At 39.0% G+C, this 25,626-nt stretch overlaps 2 protein-coding genes across 7 annotated transcripts in view; one reads left to right on the top strand and one right to left on the bottom strand.

The window, feature by feature from the left end:
- Positions 1 to 17,135, bottom strand: part of IMPACT (impact RWD domain protein) — a 29,805-nt gene extending 12,670 nt beyond the window's left edge. For 2 of the 6 annotated variants that reach the window (XM_045041839.1, XM_045041838.1), the window contains exons 1-5: positions 16,978 to 17,135; positions 15,776 to 15,904; positions 14,750 to 14,802; positions 12,824 to 12,886; positions 3,304 to 3,389 (exon numbers count right to left, since the gene is read on the bottom strand). In XM_045041839.1, the coding sequence (XP_044897774.1) occupies positions 3,304 to 3,389; positions 12,824 to 12,886; positions 14,750 to 14,802; positions 15,776 to 15,904; positions 16,978 to 17,013 (367 nt within the window). In that variant the 5' untranslated portion in view covers positions 17,014 to 17,135. Of the gene's footprint in view, positions 1 to 3,303; positions 3,390 to 12,823; positions 12,887 to 14,749; positions 14,803 to 15,775; positions 15,905 to 16,456; positions 16,954 to 16,977 lie in introns of those variants that run through there. The other 4 variants (XM_023241832.2, XM_045041840.1, XM_045041842.1 and 1 more) reach the window with 4 other exon arrangements.
- A 159-nt stretch (positions 17,136 to 17,294) lies between these two features.
- Positions 17,295 to 25,626, top strand: part of OSBPL1A (oxysterol binding protein like 1A) — a 270,348-nt gene continuing 262,016 nt past the window's right edge. The window contains exon 1 of the mRNA XM_045041822.1: positions 17,295 to 17,461. The gene's annotated coding sequence lies outside the window, so the exon portion shown is untranslated. The remainder of the gene's footprint in view (positions 17,462 to 25,626) is intronic.

Genomic DNA, 25,626 nt, shown 5'->3' with positions numbered 1-25,626 from the left:
ACTGGTTGGTCTTTGTCTAGGAAAATAAATAAAAGATGAGCCTGGAAGAGCTTATGATTCCGGAGAGCAAAGAAATGCTCAAAAAAAAAAAAAAAAAAGACAGGTGAGCGAACAAAAAAGAATACAAGAGTCTACCTGAAGGCCAAAGCTGGAAAAATTTGAGCAACAAAATAATGATAGTATAGAATTTTAACCCATGGAGTAAAATAATATACATGAGTTCATACTGATAAAAATAAATAAAAAACAAACAGGGAGAAGAGACATCTCTTCCTCACAAAAGAATTCCAATTCCATGAAGAAGGAAAGAAGGAAATGAGAATCATTATTATGCAAACACCACAGCAATAAATACTGTTGACAAGACAGACTAATAGATATTAAAGTTAAAGTTTAAGGAGGAACAGGATATTAGCAGAGAGCCAAATATCTCCCTCAAGGTACTTATCAACTACAAAGGGAAAGACAGTAACTGTGAGATTAAGTTTATATGTCAACTTGGCTAGTTTAGTCCACAGTATCCAGATATTTGTTTGATCAAACTCTATTCTAGATGTTTCTGTAAAGGTATTTCTTAGATGGAATTCACAATGAAATCAGTTAACTTTGAGTAAAGCAGACTGTCCTCCACAATGTGAGAGAGCTACATCTAGTTAAGGTCTTAATAGAAAAGGGTCTAGCCTCCCCAGAGGAAGAGGGAATTCTTCGAGCAGACAGCCAGCCTTCAGACTTGAGCTGCAACACTAATTCTTCCCTAGGTCTCCAGCCTGCCAAAGTACCTTGCAGAGTGTGGACTTGCCAGCCTCCACAATCTCATGAGCCAATTCCTTAAATTGATCTCTCTCTCCTTCTCTTCCACACCTCTTCCTCCCTTCTTCTGCATCCATCCCTCTCTTCCCCCTCCTTGTCGTTATAAATACACACGCATACACACACACACACACACACACACACACACACACACACACACACTCTCACACCCAATTGGTTCTCTGGAGAGGCTTGATTAATACTATAACTTTACAGTGGAGATACCTGACAGATACCACTGTAACCAAAGAATCAAGGTAAACATAACAATAAAGCATACTGATACCATGAGTTCCTTGATATATGCACTGTGAAGGAGACAGTATCATTTTTGTGGTATTCTTGCCAAAATGCCTAATCTTGCTCCAATATGAGAAAACAATGGACAGACCCAAACAGAGGGACATTCTACAAAATACAGTACTCTTCAAAAGTGTCAGGTCATAAGAGGTCATAAAAGCCAAGGAAAGACTGAGAAATTATTTACAGACTAGAAGAGAGTAAGGAGAAATAACAGGTCAATGCAATGTAGAATCTTGGACAGCATCCTATAACAGCAGAAAGGACATTAGTGGAAAAAATCCATGAAATTCGGATCTTTAGTTTGGTTAATATTATACCAATGTTAGTTTCCTATTCTTGGTAATTATACTGTGGTTAAGCAGGATGTTACTAGGGGAAACAGAGTGAGGAATATAAAAGAGTTCATTGTACTATTTTTGCAATTTTTCTGTAAGTCTAAAATTAGTACAGAATTGTAAAAATTTTTTGTGTATATAATTACTTCAAAATTTAGTACTTCTGCAATAGAAAAAACCTATGAGATAAATTTGTACTGAAGATTAACAGTAAAATCAACCTAAGTTACTTGTTAAGTGGGTAGAATGGAAAATTCTCATGAGATATCTTGATCACGAGCTTGTAACCTTATTAGTTCTTTAGAATTACAAATCCTTCCATTTTAGTATGAAGTCTACAAAAACAATTTTTGGTAAGAAAAATACCAAACAAAATTTCTAAAAAGTATAACTACAAATTGTAAACAAAAATCAATAACATTACAATTTAAAGAGTGGCTAAACTGTAATGTGGATATAGATGGAAAAGGGGAAAATATCTTATTTTTAAGATCTATACTTTAAAAAATCTCCTGAGAATTGAGTGATTCCAAATTTTTTGGAGTCCTAAATTTTTACTGGCATGCATTCCATTTTTTGCAATTATCCCACACTCTAGCATGGCAGATCAGCAAAAATCAATTTTATTTTGAGACTACTTTTCCTATCAATGCCCTGAAATGCTACAAAATCAGAACATGAATTATAAAAGTCAGGAAAACAATTCAAAAATGATTGTCACATGGAGAGAATATCTTCATACCATTTATCTCAGATGTTAATGGAAGCAGTAAAAACGTTTACTTTCTACAGAAAAATAGTAAAATGCTCTGAAAAAGTTACCACTACTATCAATTTTAAATTTATAATGATTTTGCTAAGTGAGTCCAAAATAATTGGTTCCTTATAAATAATCTTCTAAAAAGTTAGTAAATAAACTATTGCTGGTTTTTTAAAAATCTCTTTACCAGATTGAAAATAATTCTATCAGTGGTAACAATGAAATATTAGAAACACCCACGTTGTCATGAATGATTCAATCAAAGAATAATAAAGATATATATTGATTTTCAAATCAATATATGTCTTTGATATGAAATTAGATAGTAGTGACAGGTGTACAATTTTGGAATATACCAAAACCACTGTATTACACATTTTTAGAGGATAAATAATTATGGTATGTGAACTACATCTCAATTTAAAAATCAATTTTCAAAGTAAATTTTTATATCCTAAATATCAGTTGGTGTGTTTTCCAGAGTTCTTTTTCTTTTATTTAAATTTTTTTTTAACATTTTATTTATTTTTGAGACAGAGAGAGACAGAGCATGAACAGGGGAGGGGCAGAGAGAGATGGAGACACAGAATCGGAAGCAGGCTCCAGGCTCTGAGCCATCAGCCCAGAGCCCGACGCGGGGCTTGAACTCACGGACCGCAAGATCGTGACCTGAGCCGAAGTCGGACACTCAACCGACTGAGCCACCCAGGCGCCCCAAGAGTTCTTTTTCTATAAACACTTTACTCATTTGAAGCTAATGTCTAACTTGTGTACTCCAGTAATTCACGAGGAATGTTACATGGTTCATATTACCTTAATAGTCAAAGAAAGCAGAAATTTTAGACCCACGTTCTTTAACCCAAGTTCTGTAAGAGTATAATATGAAACCAAAGAGGCTAAAATCACATAGAAATAACCATAACTACACGAGCAAATCAACTTGTCCAGAGAAACTTGTATTTTATCACATATGAACCATAAAACAGAATACAGATTTTTCATTAAAAATTTCATTTAGAATAGTTACATGGAAATGTAATTATGATTAAGTTAAAAGAGCACTAATAATATTAATAATATTCTTCTGGTATTTACCTGGTTCTGTCATCTGAGATTTCTGTATTAGAACATCTCTTATTTTCTCTACCCATAGGTAAAGAATACTTTCACCAATATTCTGTCTAAACAAAATTGAAGAGAAAACTTGGTTATTAAAAAAAATTCTTTCTCAAATTCAAGAAAATATAAACATATTTACAATCTAAGAAATTATATGCAATCTAGCTATGCCTTTTACAAAAGAATTTATAATAACATGAGATTTCCTAACATCTGTTAGCTAAGTATTGAATACAGATGTTCATATCAGTATTAACAATTTCAACAGGCTCCAAATTAACATTGCTTACTTAAAATAAGAGAAAAGCTGCAACCAAAGAGGGTAAAGAAAACTTCTGCACTTGAACTAGATGAAGTAGATAGATGTAAAGGGGATTCAGTTCCTGTTAGCAGATATAGTTTCAGTACTGATGTCACAGCTTGCTTTTTTTTTTAAGCTTTTTGAACAATTTCAAACCACTTATTTGGCACACTTGTTTGGTATAATTATTTCAGCAAAGAAGAATGCAAAGCATCAGAGGAACTCCCTCAGAGACCAAATTTAAAAGACTTAAAAGACAATTCAGGTAACAACTTTACAATTGCATTTTGTTTTTGACAAAATATTCTGTTGCCCAAATTGACTCATTTTGGTTCCAAATAATGTCTGACTGGTTCAGATAAATTAAATCCAACTCAAAGGTCACTGAGAAAAAGAACATGGCATGGTTCATGTCCATAGAGTTATGTCAAATGATGACAACAGCAATAAAATAAAGGTCCCGGTGTCTACTCTTTAGGGAATGACACCAACTTTAGATAAATGTCCGTTACGTGTACTTAAAGTAATCCCCGTATTACTTGATAACAACACCTTACCTCCTTCCTCTGAAAGTCCCCCTTGAAACCACTATCTCTCTTCATCACTACTCATCAGTACCCACCAAAGGAAACTTTCAAAACAAGCAGAGAGAAGAAAATATTGTTTTCAAATAATTCTGTACCCTCAAATCTTCCCCATCTCACCCATAACTCCTTAGCACTAAACATTCCTCCCTGTGCTCTGGTAACTGGTGTCTAAGATTCTAAGAGACAGGAAAATTCAACTGGGAAGGCTTTAAAATTTGGGGAATGTGGTTTGAATTTCTTTTAAACAATTCCCACTTCTATCCTCTCTTCTCAATAAATGATTCAGAGATATAGACGCAGAAAGGTACAATGGATTGAGTATATACAAAGCCCAAAGTTCATTATATGTGTCAACACATTAAATGCTCACAATTATTTAATGAAGTATTATTTCCCCATTGTACAAATGAGAAAACAGACCTAGAGAAAACAGACTTGTCTAAAACAGTCTTAGAAGCAGTGAAGAAGCCCAGAGACAGAATGTGAATGCAGACTGACTCCAAAACTCAGCTTGCTCACTGCATTTTGCTCTCCTATCAAGCAGCTATGATCCTAGGCAAGTAAGCCACTTGAACTCTGAGTCTGTTTCTTCATCTATAAAACAGAGACTTAGAGCATGTTATCTTACTTTACAGAAGCAGTTTCTTTTCAAGTGAACCTATCTTAATTCACTCAACATAACTACACCATGTCTACATGCTGGCCTGGGGGGATGGTAGTCAATGAGAAAACTGGGTCCCTTATATCAGTGTTTGTGATCCTTACAAATTTATGTTTTTGTATATAATTCTCTCCATCTCCTAATCTCATTCTATTGAATTCTTCACATCACCAAAAATAGTAATACCAGTATCTAGTGTTTAATGAACACCTACTATACAGAAGACATGTAGAAAACACTTTGTTACTTCACTAAATCCTTAAGCCACCCTTCGAGGCAGGAAAATCATCCTGTGTATGAATCATACATTCACATTCAGATTTGTTGTTGGAGTGTTGTGAAAACACCTTGGAAGAATTTTCACGATTAATAAATAATTTTTCCAAATAATAAAGACAAAATTAAACCTTAACTCCGAATCTCCTCTCCTCCGGCCCACGGCTTCTTGCAGAAAAATGTACAACAGCACTTCTGCCCAACATCAGTTACCGAATGCTTCCTTTTTCCCTTGTATTTAACAAAACTTACTGAAATCCAATGTACAGAAGTTGTAGTGGGTGTTTACAATTTCCTAAGGAAAATGACAATTACTCTTTCCCTTGTTCTATCACTAATGGTGTTTTGTTTGTTTTTGTTGTTGTTGTTATTGCTGCATTTGTGTTTTCTCTTGTAAGAAGAAACTGTGTTTTCTCCTTGGTCCAAGATTTTAACTATCCACTAGGATTTGGTGGTTTTCAAACTTTTGCATCGCTATAACGAAATCTCTCACAGAATCAGAAACAAATAAACAGACAAAAGCTGAGAGTCCTCCTTCCTGTGTCTATCTGCCTTGCACGCCACCCACAACTGGTCCTGGAGGAAGTCTACGGAATCCTAAGGACTCTGATACAAATTTTTAAAAAACTACTTATTATAGGGTGAGATGCTAAGCTTTTATTTATTAAATTAAATTATGGCAAAGTAGCTAAATAGAAAATGTCTAGAACAATATTTGTTTCAAATTGAATAAAAGACAAACTTGGACTAAAAGCTGGATTTTGTGAATAGCTATACTTAAATGACTGTTAGCCAATCCAGAATGATCAAAACAAAGTCATGTTACTTGTGGCTCTGTTGTATCTTTAATTTTCTAATATTTATATTTCTTGATTTATGGACAAAGCCACTTGCTAAAATACACTACTAAGTTGTGTGACCTCAGACAAATCACTCAATCTGAGTTTCTATTATCCCATTTTCAAAATGACAAAATTGGATGAGATGATTCTTTTAATAACAATAAAATTAAGGGTGGCTATCATATGCTTCTAAAGCACATTACGCAGATTATGTTATTTAATCCTCACAACAGTATTATTCTATTATCCTTATTTTACAGATGAGAAAACAGATTCAAAGAGGCCACATTATTTCCAAAACTGATTCTAGAAGCCTGGTCAAGACAGCCTTAATGCCAGCTTAGCTAAACTTGAGACTGGCAGAACTTCCTAACTATAGGCCCTGACCTCCCTTTTCTCAGTGCATTTTTGTTAGAAAACTTGACATTATAAATTCTTTCTCTACTCCTTTGGGAGTATCCCAAAGGATTTAGGGAGAATCCTGTCAGTTTTATAGCCTAAGAGTGTCTTTCTCAAGGACCTGGCAGCCATCATTTTGAACTGTAATCATTAAGGAAGACAGCATCCCTTCTCCCGTCTTTATGGGAGGGGAGGAGCCTAACTTCTGATGAGCAACAATTAGCAAACACAGATGGCCTAATCATGAGAAACACATTTGCAAACTCAGGAAATAACTTACTGGGCTTACACAGCTCACTGATTAACCTTCCCTCAAATCCTTATCCCAGCCCTTACAAATTCTGTTGATAGGAATGCAAACTAGTGTACCCACTGTGAAAAACAGTAGGCAGTTTCCTCAAAAAATTAAAAGTAGAACTACCCTACAATCCAGGAATTACACTACTGTGCATTTACTCAAAGAATACAAAAACACTAATTTGAAAGGATACATGCACCCCTATGTTTACTGCAGAATTATTTACAACAGCCAAACTAAGAAAGCAACACAAGTGTCCATCAACAGATGAAGGGATAAAGGAAATATGGTGTGTATGTATGTGTATACATACACATACATACACACAATGGAATATTATTCAGCCATAGAAAAGGATGAAAACTTGCCATCTGCAACAAATGGATGGATCTAGGTAGCATAATGCTAAGCAAAATAAGTCAGAGCAGAGAGAGACAAATACCATATGATTCTACTCATGTGGAATTAAAGAAACAAAGGAAGAGAAATAAAAAAAAAAAGACTCTTAACTTTAGAGAACAAACAGATGGTTACCATAGGGGAGGTGGGGGGGGGTGTGGGATGGGGTAAATTAAGTGAAGGGGATTAAGAACAGACTTATCTTGATGAGCACTGAGTAATATATGGAACTGCTGAATCACTGTATTGTACATCTGAAACTAATATAACATTGCATGTTAACTACACTGGAATGAAAATTTTAAAAATTCTCCTGGCAAGAAAAACAAAAGCAAAAATAAACTACTGGGACTACATAAAAACAAAAGACTTCTACGCATCAAAAGAAACAAATCAACAAAATTAAAAGGTAATCTATGGAATGGGAGAAGATATTTGCAAATGACACATACAATAAAGGGTTAGTATCCAAAATATGTAAAGAACTTATAAAACTCAACACCCAAAAAACAAATAATCCAATTAAAAAATGGGCAAAACACAGATATTTCTCCAGAGTAGACACCCAGATGGCAAATAGACACAGGTAAAGATGCTCTTCATCTCTTACCATCAGGGAAATGCAAATCAAAAGTACAATCAGATATTACCTCACACCTGTCAGAATGGCTAAAATCAACATGAGAAACAATAGGTGTTAGGGAGGATGTGGAGAAAAAAAGAACCCTTGTGCACCGCTGGTGGGAATGCAAACTGGTACAGCCACTGTGGAAAACAGTATGGAGGTTCCTCAAAAAGTTAAAAATAGAACTATCCTATAATCCAGCAATCGAATTACTAGGTATTTACCCAAAAAGTACAAAAACACTAATTCAAAGCAATATATGCACCCCTATGTTTATAGCAGCATTATTTACCATAGCCAGGATATGGAAGAAACCCAAGTGTCCATCCACTGATGAATGGATAAAGAAGATGTGACATATATAAATATGTATAATGGAATATTACACAGCCATAGAAAAAGGGTTGAAGTATTATGCTAAGTGAAATAAGTCAGAGAAAGACAAATACCATATGATTTCACTCATATGTGGAATTTAAACAAAACAAAAGGCAAAGGAGACAAAAAAAAAGAGAGAGAGAAATCAAGAAAGAGACTCTTAACTATAGAGAATAAGCAGATGATTACCAGAGGGGAGGTGGGTAGGAAGATGGGTGAAATAGGTGATGGGGATTAAGGAGGGCACTTGTCATGATGAGCACCAGCAATGTATGGAATTATGGTATCTTATATACATGAAACTAATAACACTGTATGTTAACTCATTGGAATTAAAAACACAAAAAATTCTGCCTTTTGTTTCTGGAAGTTGAGGTCAGACTGAGCTCTGGCCTCTCTCCCCTACTGCAATAGTCTTGAACAATGTTTTCCTCACTCTTTTAGCTTTGTGGCAATTTGTGCTTTGATAAGCCTCGCCTTGTCTACGGCCATACCACTCTGAACGCACCTGATCTCATCTGATAAGCCTCTCCTCCCAACTTTCAAATCTAAGACTCCATGATAAATCAAAATGTGAGGGGCTGTGGGAAATTAAAATCATCATCTTGGATTTTAAATTAAATATTGTTAAAATGAACCATTGTAAATTTAAATACAGATATTCCCCCATTTTCCAAAAGTTTGTGTTATGCCACTGCACTTTTACAAAAGATCTACATTAGCTATTTTCACTAACCAAAAGAAACCTGAAGAGGATTTTCACTTTTACAAGAACTGCCATTACTGTACCAAATGTAGGTCTTTCATAAAGTGAAGCAGTGTAACTTGAACATTCAGAAAGTTGGGGATATTCTTTCTTTATGCCATTTTGAGAGGTTTAATAGGAATGCTCCACTTTTAGATGGTGGGGAAAAACCTGTACTACAAAAAAAAAAAAAATGTTAATCCCTTTCCTTAAGGGATTACTCTTAAACAACATTTATTATTATATTCCAGGTATTTTTAAATCCATCATTCACCTTTTGCTTGATTAAAATAATTATTTTCACAGATTTAAAATACTCATATGCAAAATATTTCATCAAAAATAAGGTATGATAAGCAAATTAATCTACAAGTAACTAATCACCAAATCCTAATCAATATTCTTTTTTTTTAAAGAGTTTATTTATTTTGAAAGGGAGAGGGAGGGAGGGATGGAGGGAGGGAGATGGGGGAGAGAGAGAGAGGGAAGGAGGGAGAGAAGAAGGGAGGGAGAGAGGGGGAAGGGGAGAGAGAGACAGTATCCCAAGTAGCCTCCATGCTGCCAGTACAGAGCCCAACAAGGGGCTCAAACTCTTGAACTGTGACATAACGACCTGAGCCAAAACCAAGGGTTGGATGCTTAACCGACTGAGCCATCCAGGTGCCCCAGTCTATATTCTGAAGTATTTCTTTAACTGATCATTCTTCTCCATCCATTCTTGTTGCCTTCCTAAAAAGGCTTCCACCATCTCCCTCCTCCTCAAACTCTTCACAGCCCATCTCTCACACTGCAATACAAATCTGATTACATCACTACTCTGTGTAGAACACTTAGAGCCTACAACATAATGCCCACACTTCTTTCCCAACTTACGACTTCTTTATTCTTATCCTTACCTAATTTATATACTTGGCATCTTAAACTATTTGCTAAATTTTGAAGATGCCAGGTTGCTTCACACCTACATGATTTTGCTCATGCAGTCCCTTCTACCAGAAAACCTCTCCCCACTTGATTACCTGGCAAACACCATGCTCCAAGGTCTCCTTCACAATGGAACCCTTCTTTACAACTCTATCCACATGCCCAGAGATAGTCTGTTGCTAAAACCTCTTAAAAAAAATGCTAGTACAGCACTTGGTCCAAACCTCTCAGTAATTACGTCATTATATCATACTGGTACACATTTATCTTCATTTTTAAATTCCAAACTCCTAACAAAGTACCAGCATATAGGAGATACTCAATAAATTCTTACGGGAAAAACTGTTAGTTTTCTGACTTCTGCTTTCCTACCTACGAGGAAACAAACCATGGCTCATCCTCTTGTCTAGGCAAAAACCACATTTTACATACAAAATGATGTTAATGTAAAAATCTTCATAGTGATATAATATTTAGAATATAATGGGGCGCCTGGGTGGCACAGTCGGTTAAGCGTCCGACTTCAGCCAGGTCACGATCTCGCGGTCCGGGAGTTCGAGCCCCGCGTCAGGCTCTGGGCTGATGGCTCGGAGCCTGGAGCCTGTTTCCGATTCTGTGTCTCCCTCTCTCTCTGTCCCTCCCCCGTTCATGCTCTGTCTCTCTCTGTCCCAAAAATAAATAAAACGTTGAAAAAAAAAAATTTAAAAAAAAAAAAAGAATATAATAAAACTATAAATATTAAAACTATATTCATACATTTACTAATTTTCAAAACTAATAATATTTTTCAATTTGCTGCCCCCTGCTGGATTTATGGAAAAATATTAAAGGCTGTCACAAAACTTTTTAAGAGTGTTTTAAAGAGTGCTCTTTTTAAAAAAAATTTTTTTAACGTTTATTTATTTTTGAGACAGAGAGAGACAGAGCATGGACGGGGGAGGGTCAGAGAGAGGGAGACACAGAATCTGAAACAGGCTCCAGGCTCTGAGCCATCAGCACAGAGCCCGACGTGGGGCTCGAACACACGGACCGCGAGATCATGACCTGAGCCGAAGTCGGCCACTCAATCGACTGAGCCACCCAGGCACCCCAAGAGTGCTCTTTTTAAAAGAGTGTTTATTTTTACTCACACCACCTGTGTGAAAACAATACCATTGGACTAGGATTATTCAAGCCCTTTTTAATAAGCAAGACAGTATAAACCACAATTCTATCTTTAGAACAAACTGCTTTATAATCTCTGACCTTTCCTAATTCCCAAATAGCTCAACTGAACCAGTTAGGGAGAACACCAAATTGTGTCCTATGGGAAGGGATCTATCTCTTAGTAAAAGAGGGGCTTTTGGATAGAAAAAAGGCAGATGGGAAGCCATTTCTGAGTACATGACATTGTGGATAGGTAGGAGAAAAATCTAACTTACGAACATTAGTATGATAGAATCCAAATATGGGAAGGTTTTCAAGAAAGAGGTACTTCAACACCAGCATAAGTTACAGATGTCACGTAAGATAAGAACTAAAAAAATGACCACAAGATGTATAATTACAACATCACTGGTGAACAAATGTGAAGTATATTTATTCTACTCTAAGGGAGAAGATAAAATGGTAAATAAACATAAATAAAAGATTACAGAAACAAGTTTCTTGGGGGCGTAAAGTTGGAATGACCAGTAAGGTTAGAGAAAGTTATCAGAAAACATTTAATTGAGGAAATAAATAATACTTATATGCTGAGGAATATCTAAATGGGGTCATCCTTTGATACGTCCAGTTCTTGGTTACTTCCAGGGTCAAGTGTAAACCTGGGACTCAAGGAAGACCATACTTCTCCAGGAAGGAATGAACAGAAGCAATTCCATAAAGACTTACCACATTTTAATTAAATATTTTAGGAGGAAAAGGAACCTGGCCGAGATCCCAGGGATACACTGTACCAAAAAGGGTGGCCACCTAGAACATATAAGACAATCCTTACCAGTTTCTGGATTACAGTAAAACTGATTCTAAAACATTGTTTATTTTACTAAATTAACATCTTACTAAAATTAATCCAAATCAGTCATCTTCCCTGGACTACTACATTAGCCTCCTAACGTATCTATTCTTGCTCCCTTCCAATCAGCTCTCCACACAGAAACAGATTGGTGTTTCCAAAGTCAGAATCTTATCAACGACATCACACCACTTGAAAACCTCTGCTTTCCACGGGTCTTAACAACAAAGACAACAATCCTTCACATGGCCTCCAAGACTGTGCATGACCTCCCCTGCCTACCTCACCAGGTCACTGTCCCAGCATCCTCCCTCCTCTCCCCTCCCCTCTCTTCCCCCTTCATACCACCAACTTTATGTCTTGACAAGCTCCTTGACACAGAGCCTTTGCACATGTTGTGCCATTCGCTAGTTATCTTCACTTCAGTAATTCAGCTCTGAAGTCAAGCCATCCTTGACTAGGTTATATCTTGTTTCAAATTCATTTAGTACTGCACATTAATATCTTTCTTTTACAGAACTTATCAGAGCTGCAGTTTTACCTTCATTTTACAATGTCATGAGTGATATCTCTATCAGTAAGTTCTAAATGCCATGAAAACAGAGACCATTTTTGTTTTTACTATGTGTACCTATGACCTAGTACAGTGCCTGTCTTGTAGTATTTCTTGAATGAATGAAACAGTGAAGAATACAGTGTCAATAGACTCTCAGTTTCATGACCTAATACAAGATTCTGCTGTAACCAGTTTCATTCAACATAGCCTGTGAAAGTATTAAAACAAGAACTGTATCTTTGGGTTTACTTTCACAATCTGGTATTTTTACAGCTATTAGCTCTGAATCGTTACTGTTTTTTGTTTTTGTTTTATCTAAGTAGAAATCATATCAAGTGTATATATAAAATTATATAACCAGTCTTTCAAAGACTCTTCAAATGCATCCTTTATGTTAAGGGAAAGGCAGCTTAACAAAAACTTTAGAAAATGCCTTAACATATCAGTTGCAACAAAAGCCCACAATAAAATCACAAGTAGAATTTTTTTTTAAATCATTTGCTACTTACATATATATTTCCTCAAGGCTATTTGATAAATCTGTACGTTCTTGTCCTTTAAGCCAAGGAGCACTAAGATTAAATAAAACACAATGAAGAAGACTATTCAAGGATTGTGTTTATATTTCAAACAGAAATTACTGATTAAATTACAAATTATTTGATAACTTTTAAAAATTACCTACTTTCATTAAAATGTTATATTGTACAAATCTATACAGCTCCAAAATGCTTTCATTGGCGTTAACTTACTGTGTCCTCCCAGGAAACCTTGATGAAGGCAATCCCAATGTTATTCAATTAAAATATGGTTTAAAAAACAGAGGTGAGTTCATAGGATATCATGAACCTGTCCGGGTTTACGTAAATGGCAGAACAAGTTCGAGAATCCAAATTTCCAGATTCACAGTATCTGCGACACTGTTAGGAATTGCCAATTTTTTTTTTTTTCTAAATAGTGTCTCAAAAACAACTTTAACAAATAGAGTGGTTGCCACGTGACTGCAAAAATATATATCAGCTTTTCCTGAAAAGGGCATTTATGTTTATAGGCATTCTAAAATTATATCTCTCATTTTCAATAAATAAAAATTAACAGAACCATTATTATTATCAAATTTTATTTCTGTTTTAAAACACATACAAAAAATTATCCCACTGGTAGGTAAAAATTTTAACAATGACAATTTAATGGAATTCTCTTCACACAAGTTTATACATCTTAGGAGGTCAAGTGGACAAAGCTGATCAAAGATCATTTGCAATCAACAGGTCATGACTAAGATTAAGCTTAGGCTGCTAAGAAGATGGTTCCTCCACAACAAGGGGCAGGGAGAAGCACCAGAAGCACCGAGCATGGGTAATTCCCAGAGGGCAAGCAGTCTTAGGCAGAGGCATGCCAAGGAACTATGGCTAGGTCAGCAGAACCAGATTAGGAGAAACTAAACCACCAGTTTGTCTAAAGAGAAAGATTTCTCTCTCTTTCTCTAAATACAATTCAGTAGCTATTTTATCCCTATAAACGCTGTGATTCTCTTTTACTAAATACTCTTTTACTAAATACATTCTGCAATGTGTTTTTTATATAATTTAAATTTTTTTATTTAAATGCTCTATACAAAGTCCAAAAGGTGTTCTTTTCAAGTACTTTTTTATTTTTTTTTAAATGTTTATGTATTTTTATTTTTGAGAGAGAGACAGTGTGAGCAGGGGAGGGGCAGAGAAAGAGAAAGACACAAATACACAATCTGAGCTGTTAGCACAGAGCCTGACACGGCGCTCAAACCCACGAACCATGAGATCATGACCTGAGCCAAAGTCGGATACTTAACCAACTGAGCCACCCAGACACCCCCAAATAAATAAACTTTTAAAACAAGGGTGCCTGGATGGCTCAGTTGGTTAAGCAACAGACTTTGGCTCAGGTCAGAATCTCAAGGCTTGTGGGTTTGAGCCCCACATCCGGCTCTGTGCTGACAGCTCAGGGCCAGGAGCCTGCTTCAGATTCTGTGTCTCCCTTTCTCTCTGCCCCTCCCTTGCTCACACTCTGTCTCTCTCTCTCTCTCTCTCAAAAATGAATAAACATTACCAAAAAGAAAGTTTCTTTATTGTGAGAGAGAGAGCATGCAACCATGAGCAGGGGGAGTGGGAGAGGGAGAGAGGGACAGAGAGACTCATAAGCAGGCTCTGTGCTGCCAGCACAGAGCCCAACATGAGGCTTGAGCCCACGAACTGTGGGATCATGACCAGAGCCGAAATCAAGAGTCAGAAGCTTAACCAACTGAACCACCCAGGTGCCCCCAAAAGGTGTTCTTAACTTCCATATGTATTTTCCTAAGAAAGGTATTTTATATAAACACAAAGCACAATATAGAGAAATAATCTTTAAAAAGTATAATCTTTTTGTAAGAATATAAACATAGAAATATAGCTTACTTCAGTTGATAAATAGGTGGAGCTGTACCTGGGTATTCATTTGGTAGCATCACCTGTAAAGCAGTTTAAAAATAAATCTGTTTATACTTCATCATGACTCAAAATTAGCAATATTTATAAAGCTAGTCACTGGACAAATTTCCTACTTGCCAAACTAAAATCAAAACAGTTATTTTGTTCAATCTCAGGAGAGAAATGCCTCCTCATATTTATACTTAAAGTATGTTGTTAATGATAATGCCAATTTTTAAGGAGCACATTATTTACAGAGAAGGTATACAAGCAATGAAAGTTAGGAAGTAAGAGTGGGGAAGACAAAGATGAAAGGAAAACTGAAATAGGGGCATTAAACCCTAACCTCAAGTGAAAAGGGTGGCACTATAGCATGTTCCAGGTATTTTTCTGAAGAAATATTTAAAAAAAATCCTATTAAATACTGGTAAACACATTAAATAACTAACCCTTGACAGAGACCCATACACCTTTGTTCCCAGATCAGTATTGTTATAAAAACAAACACTGACAAAAACCTTTATGTTGAAAATACAGGCAGTCACCAAAGAATAAGCATTAATACAGAAAGCTATACTGATCTTGTCATTTTTTTATCTTAACCACACTGATTCTCAGTTAATAAAGAAACAAGTATCTGTTTTATAAAGCCTTTTAAATTACTAACCTATTCTTCCTCTTAAAGGTTAGCCATCCTTCCAGGTTTAAACCCTCTCCTATTAAATGGACAGAACAACGAAAAGGAAGTGAAACTCAAATCTGTCAAAGGTATATTAAGAATATCTAATTAAAATAACTGGGATAGGAAAGATTGAGACTATCAGTTAAAGCCTGTCTTGAGTGATCAGAGATTTCATTACCCTGGTGCTTAGATACTCAATTGTTAACAAAAGCTAACAAGAAAACAGACAATTCAGAAGTCACACAACAGTCATTTAGAGGAATACAGTATTAGTCAATCATACAGTCACTGTTGTAACTGGAAAATGGCTATAGAGAAGGAGGGAAAAATACCTGCAAGCAAAGTGTCCACTTGGGGTCATCTATATCGTCGCTAATTCTAATACAAAATATTTTGGCACAGTCATCAATGACACACCATTCCTCGCCATAGATAGCTGCCATTGCTTCAATTTCCTCATTCTGTAAGAAGTTGATGGGAGGAAAAAAAGTCAACGAATGTACATGCCCTAAAAGTCTGAATTTTCCTTCCTCTTATAAAGTATTTTTATTTAACATTACTAGTCTTTATAAAGGATCCCTGAAGGAACACTGCCAAAAGGTCTTAGCAGCAGGTCATCATGTTCTACTCTGTAAGTGGTTGCCAGACAAGGACTAGGACCAGCCTTGCTGCAACATCACTGGGTTTTTGGCCACTAGTGAGCCAAGATATATACAATACCCTACAGCATGATTTACAAGTGGGAAGATGAACACACATCCTCTGCTTCACCTTTTCTTAGGTACCACGTAATCCTCACTCCCACTCCCCAGTATCCTTGCTATATACTAGCCATATAGTCCTACTTAATATCTCCATTGTTTCTTTTGGATTTAGGCACAGGTATGGGTGGTTGTTTCATTGTTTTTTTGGTAATCGTATCCTAAAAACATTTCGGAAATTATTCTTTGGTTGGGGTTAAAAAAGAAAAATAACAGGATCTAAAGGTGAAAAGGGGAAGCAAAGTATGCAACCTTGTATGCATCTCATTTTGGCCTCACAGCCCAGACGGAAAAGCTTTTAAGAGTACCCACGTGAGCCACGCACTAGGGAAAGCTCACTATCAAGAGGAGTAAGATCCAGCGGGCCCTCAAGGAACTCCAGGGTTTGTGTTATTATTGCCCATTTTGCAAAGGCAGAAACTGGAGATAAGTGGCTTGTCCAAGGTGACCCGGCGGCGACAGGGCAGAAAGCAGAACCCGGATTTCTGTCGCCGGCCCGGAGCTGCTCCGTCGCGTGCTGATGGTTGACGACGACACCGTCGGAGGCAGGCCGAGCCCGCCGACGCCCGGGAGCGGCTGGCCGGAGGGCGATCGGCGGAGAACGGGCGCCAAGAGAATGGAACGCGGTGCAGCAAACGGCGCGCCTGGAGGCCCGGACGGTGCCGGCGGGAATGGGGGCGGCCCCGGGCAGAGGGCCTCTCGGCGGAGGAGGCCCGGGACGGCGAGGCGAGGCCGAGCCGAGCCTGGAGGTCGGCGCCCCGGCGGGCCCTCACCTGCCTCTGGTCGCTCCCTGCGTCCCCCTCAGCCATGTGGCCCCGGGAGCAGCCGGGCGGCCGCCGCCGGCCCAGGTCCGGAGTGCGGGGGCGGGGCGCTGCGGCGGCGAGCGGAGGACCGGCTGCAGCGAGACCGACCCGGAACCGCAACCCGGGGCGCGCCGCGCAGCCCGAATCTGCTTCCGGGTTGTGGGCCAGGTGATGTGAGGGGCTCTCCGCACTCGAGGTTCCTCTCCCTGGCTCTGTGCCCGCCTTCTTTCTGCCCCTTAGCGGCGCCCGGGGAAGCCGTCCCACTAGAGAGACGGCTGGAGGGCTCCTGGGCTCCGTGTCCTGGAAACGCCGGGGCTGGGGGCTTCAGGTCGCCCACTGCGGCCGCGGTGTACCCCGGAGTCCCCGGGAAACGTTGGGGCGTCGGGCTTACCGCCACGGCCCAGGGAGGAATTCGACCGCAGTCTACAGCCCAGACTCGTCTTTGCATTTCCAGGCAGGGGTTGTTTTGTTTTGTTTTGTTTTCTGGATTTTTAAAAACGTGTTTTAAGGTATTTTGTTTAATCTGGGCAAGGATGTGTTTGATTTTCCAAAAACAAGCGAGGAGAGAGCAGGCGGCATTTCGAAAGCGTGCAGGAAAACTTACCCACCCAACTGTTGTATTGTGATAGCTTTTTGGGGTTTGGTTGGTTGGTTGTTTCGGCGTTCTTGGACATTTTGCCTAAAAGCTCCTTTTGTACAAGACATTAGTTATGCCAGCCAGTGTAATGGTCATTGTTTCATTACCCAAAACATTTGCATCAATTTGCTTCAGTTAGTCTCCACTCCACCCCACCCCTCCAACACCTACTTTGCAGTACATTGGTTGTGAATTATATGGCTATCGTAATCAAGGCACATAATACCTTATTCAACTGGGATTTTGTCCCCTCTTCACTTTCTTCACACGCACAGACAAAACCTCAAAATATGACATCCTTTCTCTCTTTTGTTTTAATTATGGGCGTGTTTTAATTACCCCATAAAACTTATCTAAGAGTGCACCACTTAAGTACTTGTAAAGAAGTCTGCTTAAATTACTTTGAGAGGATCTTACTGAGCCTTGTGGATTTATTAATTCAGATATTTATTAGGCTCTTGTGCTAAGCTTTACAGATGCGTTTTCAGACATAATGCATTGCCTTTAAGGAGCTAAGATGGGGAGCAACAAAAGTAATTAAAATTAAAATGGACTAGAATTGTGTCCTGTTGTGTTAGTAGCACCAAAAAAGGCCGTCCAACCAATGTGTTTTTTAAGACAGAGACAGAGCTCAAGGGCGGGGGGGAGGGGGAGGCGGGGGGGGGGGGGGGGCGGCGGTTGTCGGGAGTCAGAGAGAGAGTGGGAGACACAGAATCCCAGGCAGGCTTCAGACTCTGAGCTGTCAGCACAGAGCCCAACCCAGGGCTGGAACCCACAAATTGCGAGACCATGACCTGAGTCGAAGTGGGAGACTTAACCAACTGAGTCACCCAGATATCCCCGCCTATCCAAATTTTACTGGGCTTCTTGTTCCAGAGAATGCTCGCACTGACTTATAGAAGAACAGGTGGAGGTTAGCTAATTGAAGAAGGGGAGGGTAGTTGTTTCAGATGGTGAGAAAAATACTGGCAGAAAAATTGTGGCCCGTGTAAGAAATTTCATGCAGTTCATTGCCTCTGACATCATAGCTGTTAACCTCTTCTTGTCACATGGCTTGCATGTGGCTTTCTGATTGTCTCCATAAGTTTGCAGCTGTGCATTCATTTTGGTTCCAAGAGAGTGCTTGGAGGGCTTTAGCCCTCAGTAATGTCGATCACATTTCCTCCCTCTATTTGGTTTGGACAGTGTGTTTTTCTTCATCTTGAACTAAAACAGTTTCTAGCTCCTCCTTCCAACCAAGTTGGGCCCCAAAGTCCATGGTACTGCCAGTTTATCATGGCATTTCTCTACTAGGCAAGGAATTTGCCTGAAGTGCTATGGAGTTTGGCCACCATGCATCTCCAGGTTGCTTGAAACTTTCTGCAGTTAGCATCCTAATACTACCTAGATGTCCATCTATTGTTAAACAGCTTTCTTCCTTCACTCTGAACTCTTCCTTCATTGATCTCTTCACATTTCTTACAGCTTCTATTGCATAAAATAGTGATTTTCACAGTTAAAAAAAAAAAAAGCCATGGTGGGGGGGGGCCTGGGTGGCTCAGTTGGTAAGTCAAGCATCTGGCTGTTGATTTTGACTTAGGTCATGATCTCACAGTTTGTGAGTTTGAGCCCCACATCAGGCTCCATGCTGATAACACAGAGCCTGCTTGGGATTCTCTCTCTACTGCTCTCCTCCTCGTGTTCTCTCTCTCTCAAAATAAATAAATTCAAAACAAAACAAAACAGAATCCTTCCTTCAATGAAAGCTTATGTAAAACAGATTAGATCGTTCTGGCTGAAATAGTGGTATAGTGGTGATGGGCCTGAAGTCCAAATTACCAACAACCTTCCCTCCCCCCCCCTCACAGAGGCCCCTCAAAGACTTTAAGCCCAAATTTGAAAACTACCGTGTTAAAATATAACAAAACAATGCACAGCACAACTTAACAGTCTAAACAAAGCACACTATATGCAGTTTATTTTACATAATACCTCTTTTCTTACCATATATCACAGAAGCCCAGTCTATTTTACCTTCTACAGATTACACCCATGATTTTCTATTACAGTTGACACTTGCACAACATGGGTTTGAACTGCAGGGGTCCACTTACATGTGGACTTTTTTGGACAAATACAATACAATACTGTAAATGTTTTTTTCATGATTTTCTTAATACTTTCTGTAGCTTATTTCACTGTAAGACTACAGTATGTAATGCATTTACGAAATATGTTATTGACTGTTTATATTATCGGTAAGACTTCCTGTCAACAGTAGGCTATTAGGAGTTAAGTTTTTGGGAAGTCAAGTTACGTGTGGATTTTTTACTGCACAGGGGTTTGGCATCCCTAACCCCCATGTTGTTTAAGGTCAGCTGTAATTCCTATTTCTTCTTAGCTAGAGCCTTTACTTTTTCTTTTGAGCTCAGATTCTGAACAGAAATGATTCTTTGCTAAAAGGAACAAAACAAAACCCTCTCTAATGCACTGAATGCTTATGTGTCAGATACAGAGAACCCCAAACTTAGACCTGCAAAGAGCACTTTGGAAGAGAAGGAAAGAAATAGTTACTGAAGTAACAAGTGTAGCAGACAACCAACCTGTTTTGTAAAACACCTTGGGAAAAAAAGCAAAACTTTATTGACAACTTAGTTGAAAAGATTTTACCTAACATGAACTTTGAGCAGTTGCCTAAGCAGAGGCTGAGAATGGTTTGCAGACAGTAACATAGATTTGGATCCAAGAGGGGTCTCTAAGCCAGAGTCTTCTGATTCCCATATCAGTTTACCCAAAATGTTGGTTACTGGATGTCTTCTTCAAACTCAGTATGTTCAAAACCAAACTCAGTTATCTTTCTCCCCAAACCTCTTGTCATCCTCCTGTCTTCCCCAGTTCAGGAATTGGCAACCGCTGCACCTCTGGGCCGATAATTAATTGCCCAAGCATGAGCCCTGGGAGACATGCTGCACCCCTGTCTTTCACTGCTTTCACACCCAAACAGCAAGTTTGATGATTTGGATTCCTGTATCCCTTATGTTCCTCATATCCTCCTCCCTTTTCTTTTGGATTCCATCTGGACGCTCTTCAAGTTATCCTCCTCACATCTTCCAGAGTAATCATTCACAATGTTAGAGTCTGATCATGTCTTTTTTCTTCCTTGAAATCCTTCACTTGCTGCCCATAGCTTTTGTGATGATGCTTCAGGACCTTAATACACAAGGAATGTTCATGGTGACCTCTCTATGTCCCACTTTTCTAGTGAGACCAAACTAACTTATTTAAGCTTCCTTTGATGAAAGAATTACATGGCTTAAAAAAAAAAAGTATGAAAACTGCTCTCTAACACAGTAAACACTGTATAGAATTAAGATATACAAAGAGGCCAGGGACCAGAGTGAAGGAAGAGAGCAGATGTGTTTAACAATATGTGTCTGGCTGCTTGCTGTTAGTGTGATAACTGCTGAAGGCTTCAGGTGACCTAGTGGAGACACAGGTGGCCAGATCCCATGGACTTCTCAGCAAGAAAGATGGGGTGACTGGCTGCACCAGAGCTTCTATGTCAGATAGACTTGAGAGTGCAAAATGGTAGATAGGAGATGCTTGCAATTTTTTGCTTAAGATTAAGAAACGGGTGCCTGGCTGGTTCAGTTGGTACAGCATGCAACTCTCAATCTCAGTGTCCTGAGTTCAAGCTCCATGTTGGGCATGGAGCCTACTTAGGAAAAAAAAAAAAAAAGATTAAGAAACATAAACTTTCTGAATCAAATAATTGGTGGAGAGAAGGGATGTTATGGAGATCACAAAGGGTCAAAGCCCTCCCTTCATAGCAAAAATGAATGTGTATAGACATAGAGATGATATAGAGATGACCATTAGCAGGTTTTGCAAGCAGTGTGACAAGATGAGATTGACAGCTGTGGTATTAGAGGCAAGAATGAGTTATGTGAATGGGGGAAAAAACAACAACCCTAACCTGGAAGGGTATACATCTGACTATGACAGAGATGACTGTTACATCAGGTGAGGAGTTAATCCTGTGAAGCGTTCTCCATAAACATAGTTTAAATAGGGCTCTTCCAAACATTCTCTAGGACCATGCTACTCAACATGAGGTGTGTGGACCAACAGCATCATATTATCTGAGAACCTGTTAGAAATACAGAAATTTAGGTCCCACCCAGACCTATTGAATCTGCATTTTAATAAGATTCTTGGGTGATTTGTATGTACGTCATATTTTGAGAATCTTGTGTGACAACCATGGGGAAGTGCCTCTTAGATATTAAAGAAGACCCCAGCTCCTGTGCTCTGGGACCCATTACTCCATTTGCTAGGAGGCTATGCTTCCCATGGGCTGTTCTCAACAAAGCAGAGTTACGCAAACTGGCCCGTTCTTAGGAGACAAGACCCCTCTGATGGGGTACTTGGGCTCCAGGGTTCCCCTGAAGGCCTTGCTGAACTTTTCTTAAAATTAGTGCCTTACAACTTTCCTCTGTCCCTCCTTCCATTTCCCCACTCACTCAGGGTCAGATTTGTATCAGTTTGTTGGCTCTCTGAGCCTCTTCAGGTTCCCTTCCTATTTTCTCGCACAGGTATTTCTCCCAATAAATTTCTTGCACATTTAATCTCATTTTTAAAAAAAAAAATTTTTTTTAACGTTTATTTATTTTTGAGACAGAGAGAGACAGAGCATGAACAGGGGAGGGGCAGAGAGAGAGGGAGATACAGAATCCGAAACAGGCTCCAGGCTCTGAGCTGTCAGCACAGAGCCCGACGCGGGGCTCGAACTCACGGACCGTGAGATCATGACCTGAGCCGAAGTCAGACGCTTACCCAACCGAGCCACCCAGGTGCCCCAACATTTAATCTCATTTTGGGGTCTGCCTCTCCAGGACCCAGACCAGCACAAGGTGCTTTAGGGTACACTGTAACTCAGGTGAAGTCTGTCCATGTAGTATTGACTTACAGTAATATCTCATTCTGAAATTTTTTTCTTAAGAAAATATGTCCTTAAAATATTTAGGAAACAAAACACAAGCCATCTTGGCATACTATTAATAATAAGTCTCTCCCTTATTTCTCTGTGCTTATCTTACACTCCCCGTCAATGAAAGCCAATGTGGCAGGCTACAAGCCAACAAATGCTAAGGTTATAGGTTCTGCTTGTGCCATTTATTTGTGTTCTGCCAACAGTTTGACCAAATATGGCCAAGAAAAGTGATAAAGGTACAAAGGAAGATTAACATGCCGGATATTAAAATACAAGTCTTCAGTAGAAGCTTTGTCAAAGAAACAGTCAAGGAAATGGAGTCGCGATTAGCAAACAATAGAGGAAGGAAAGAAATCCTTGAATATTGTAATGTCACCATAAGTAATATGCAGCATGGCAAGATTAGCTGGCAGTCACCAGAAACTAATGGTGCCAGGCATTTGCTGACTTCAGGAGATTTGAAGGGAATGGAAAGGTGGCATGTAATGTGCACAGTGGAGCTGTGCAGATCCTGTCAACACCAATCCAAGTCAGCAATCCCATTGCAGAAATAGGAACCCCCGTCTTTGGACGAGGTGTGCAACCACTTCAATTAACCTCTAGGGCAGTGGTTGATTTCCCAGTAACAGCATGTATAAATGTGTAGGCCACAGAAATTAATCCCTCAAGCGGTCAAGGGGGGAAGGTGGTGTGTGGTCAATCAAGTTTATCATTGCTGCACTAAACACACTTCATCTGATAATTTTATGGTAGATTTTTCACAGCCCTTCATATTCTAATGTGCAATATAAATCTCTAAGAGTGGATAATAGTTTCAGCTTTTCACAGGGAATTTCTCTAAGGAATCCCTAACTTTCCTTCCCAACTCCCTAAAATCTTGGAACAGTAGCATTATTAGACTGCTCTTTGATAAGTACTACCTCCATTAAGCATCAGTATATCTCATATCCTCCTGGCAATGATAGTTCAGGGTCACATTTATATCTGTTGCTGGCCCAGTATTAAGAAGGACCTTATGTGGCAAAAATATTAACTCTGACTTTTTGATTATTTTCAAGAAGCATCTTCTTTTTATTATTTTTTTTAAATTTTATTTTTTAGTTTTTAAAATTTACATCCAAATTAGTTAGTATATAGTGCAACAATGATTTCAGGAGTAGATGCCTTAGTGCCCCTTACCCATTTAGTCCATCACCCTTCCCACAAACCCTCTAGTAACCCTCAGTTTGTTCTCCGTATTTATGAGTCTCTTCCGTTTTGTCCCCCTCCCTGTTTTTATATTATTTTTGTTTCCCTTCCCTTATGTTCATCTGTTTTGTCTCTTAAATCCTCATATGTGTGAAGTCCTATGATTTTTGTCTTTCTCTGACTGATTTCACTTAGCATAATACTCTCCAATGCCATCCACGTAGTTGCAAATGGCAAGATTTCATTCTTTTTGATTGCCAAGTAATACCCCATTGTATATATATACCACATCTTCTTTATCCATTCATCCATCGATGGACATTTGGGCTCTTTCCATACTTTGGCTATTGTTGATAGTGCTGCTATAAACATGGGGGTGCATGTGTCCCTTCGAAACAGCACACCTGTATCCAGTGGATAAATGCCTAGTAGTGCAATTGCTAGGTCGTAGGGTAGTTCTATTTTTAATTTTTTGAGGAACCTCCATACTGTTTTCCAGAGTGGCTGCACCAGCTTGCATTCCCACCAACAACGCAAAAGAGATCCTCTTTCTCCTCATCCTCATCAACACCTGTTATTGCCTGAGTTGTTAATGTTAGCCATTCTGACAGGTGTAAGGTGGTATCTCATTGTGGTTTTCATTTGTATTTCCCTGGTGATGAGTGATGTTGAGCATTTTTTCATGTGTCTGTTGGCCATCTGGATTTCTTCTTTGGAGAAGTGTCTACTTATGCCTTTTGACCATTTCTTCACTGGATGATTTGTTTTTTGGGTGTTGAGTTTGGTAAGTTCTTTATAGATTTTGGATACTAACCCTTTATCTAATATGTCATTTGCAAATATCTTCTCCCATTCTGTCGGTTGCCTTTTAGTTTTGCTGATTATTTCCTTTGCTGTGCAGAAGCTTTTTATTTTGATGAGGTCCCAGTAGTTCATTTTTGCTTTTGTTTCCCTTGCCTCTGGAGACGTGTTGAGTAAGAAGTTGCTTGGCCAAGATCAAAGAGGTTTTTGCTGCTTTCTCCTCAAGGATTTTGACGAAGAAGCCTCTTCTTAATGAATATATTTCTAGGAGGGATGGCTACCAGTTCTATTGTTAATTGCTTGTTAAAACCTTGGAAGGAGACAGCCCACAGAGAACAGGGTCCCAAGTTGGAATAGGAATAAAACCATAGCTAAGCCTTCCTCAGCATTATGCACACTGACGCTGCCTTAACCCTCACTGTGTCCACATTCTACCTTCTTACCTCTTTACATGACACCTCAGATTTCTTTTTCTCCAAAAGCTTTTCTTTTTTTCTTTTTTTTTTTTAATGTTTATTTATTTTTGAGAGAGAGAGAGAGAGATACAGTGCGAGCAAGGGAGGGGCAGAGAGAGAGAGGGAGACAGAATTCAAAGCAGGCCCCAGGCTTTGAGCTGTCAACACAGAGCCCAACATGGGGTTCGAACTCACAAACGGCGAGATCATGACCTGAGCCAGTCAGACGCTTAATCAACTGAGTCACCCAGGTGCCCCCAAAAGCTTTTCTTGATTAGAAGTAGAATATGAGAATAGGATTAGCTCCCCCCACCCCAAAATCAGTGTTCAAAGGAGATGATGTACTTGAAATTTAAAAATGTTGTTTAGGGGTGCCTGGGTGGCTCAGTCAGCTAAAAACATTAGACTTCGGCTCAGGTCATGATCTCAAGGTCAGTGAGTTCAAGCCCCGGATCGGGCTGTGTCCTGACAGCTCAGAGCCTGGAGCCTGCTTCAGATTCTGTCTCCCTCTCTCTCTCTGCCCCTCCCCCACCCATGCTCTGACTCTCAAAAATGAATAAATGTTA

Source organism: Felis catus, chromosome D3 (assembly GCF_018350175.1).
Source record: "Felis catus isolate Fca126 chromosome D3, F.catus_Fca126_mat1.0, whole genome shotgun sequence".
Classification (NCBI taxonomy): Eukaryota; Metazoa; Chordata; class Mammalia; order Carnivora; family Felidae; genus Felis; species Felis catus.
This window is presented reverse-complemented; position numbering and strand designations above follow the sequence as displayed.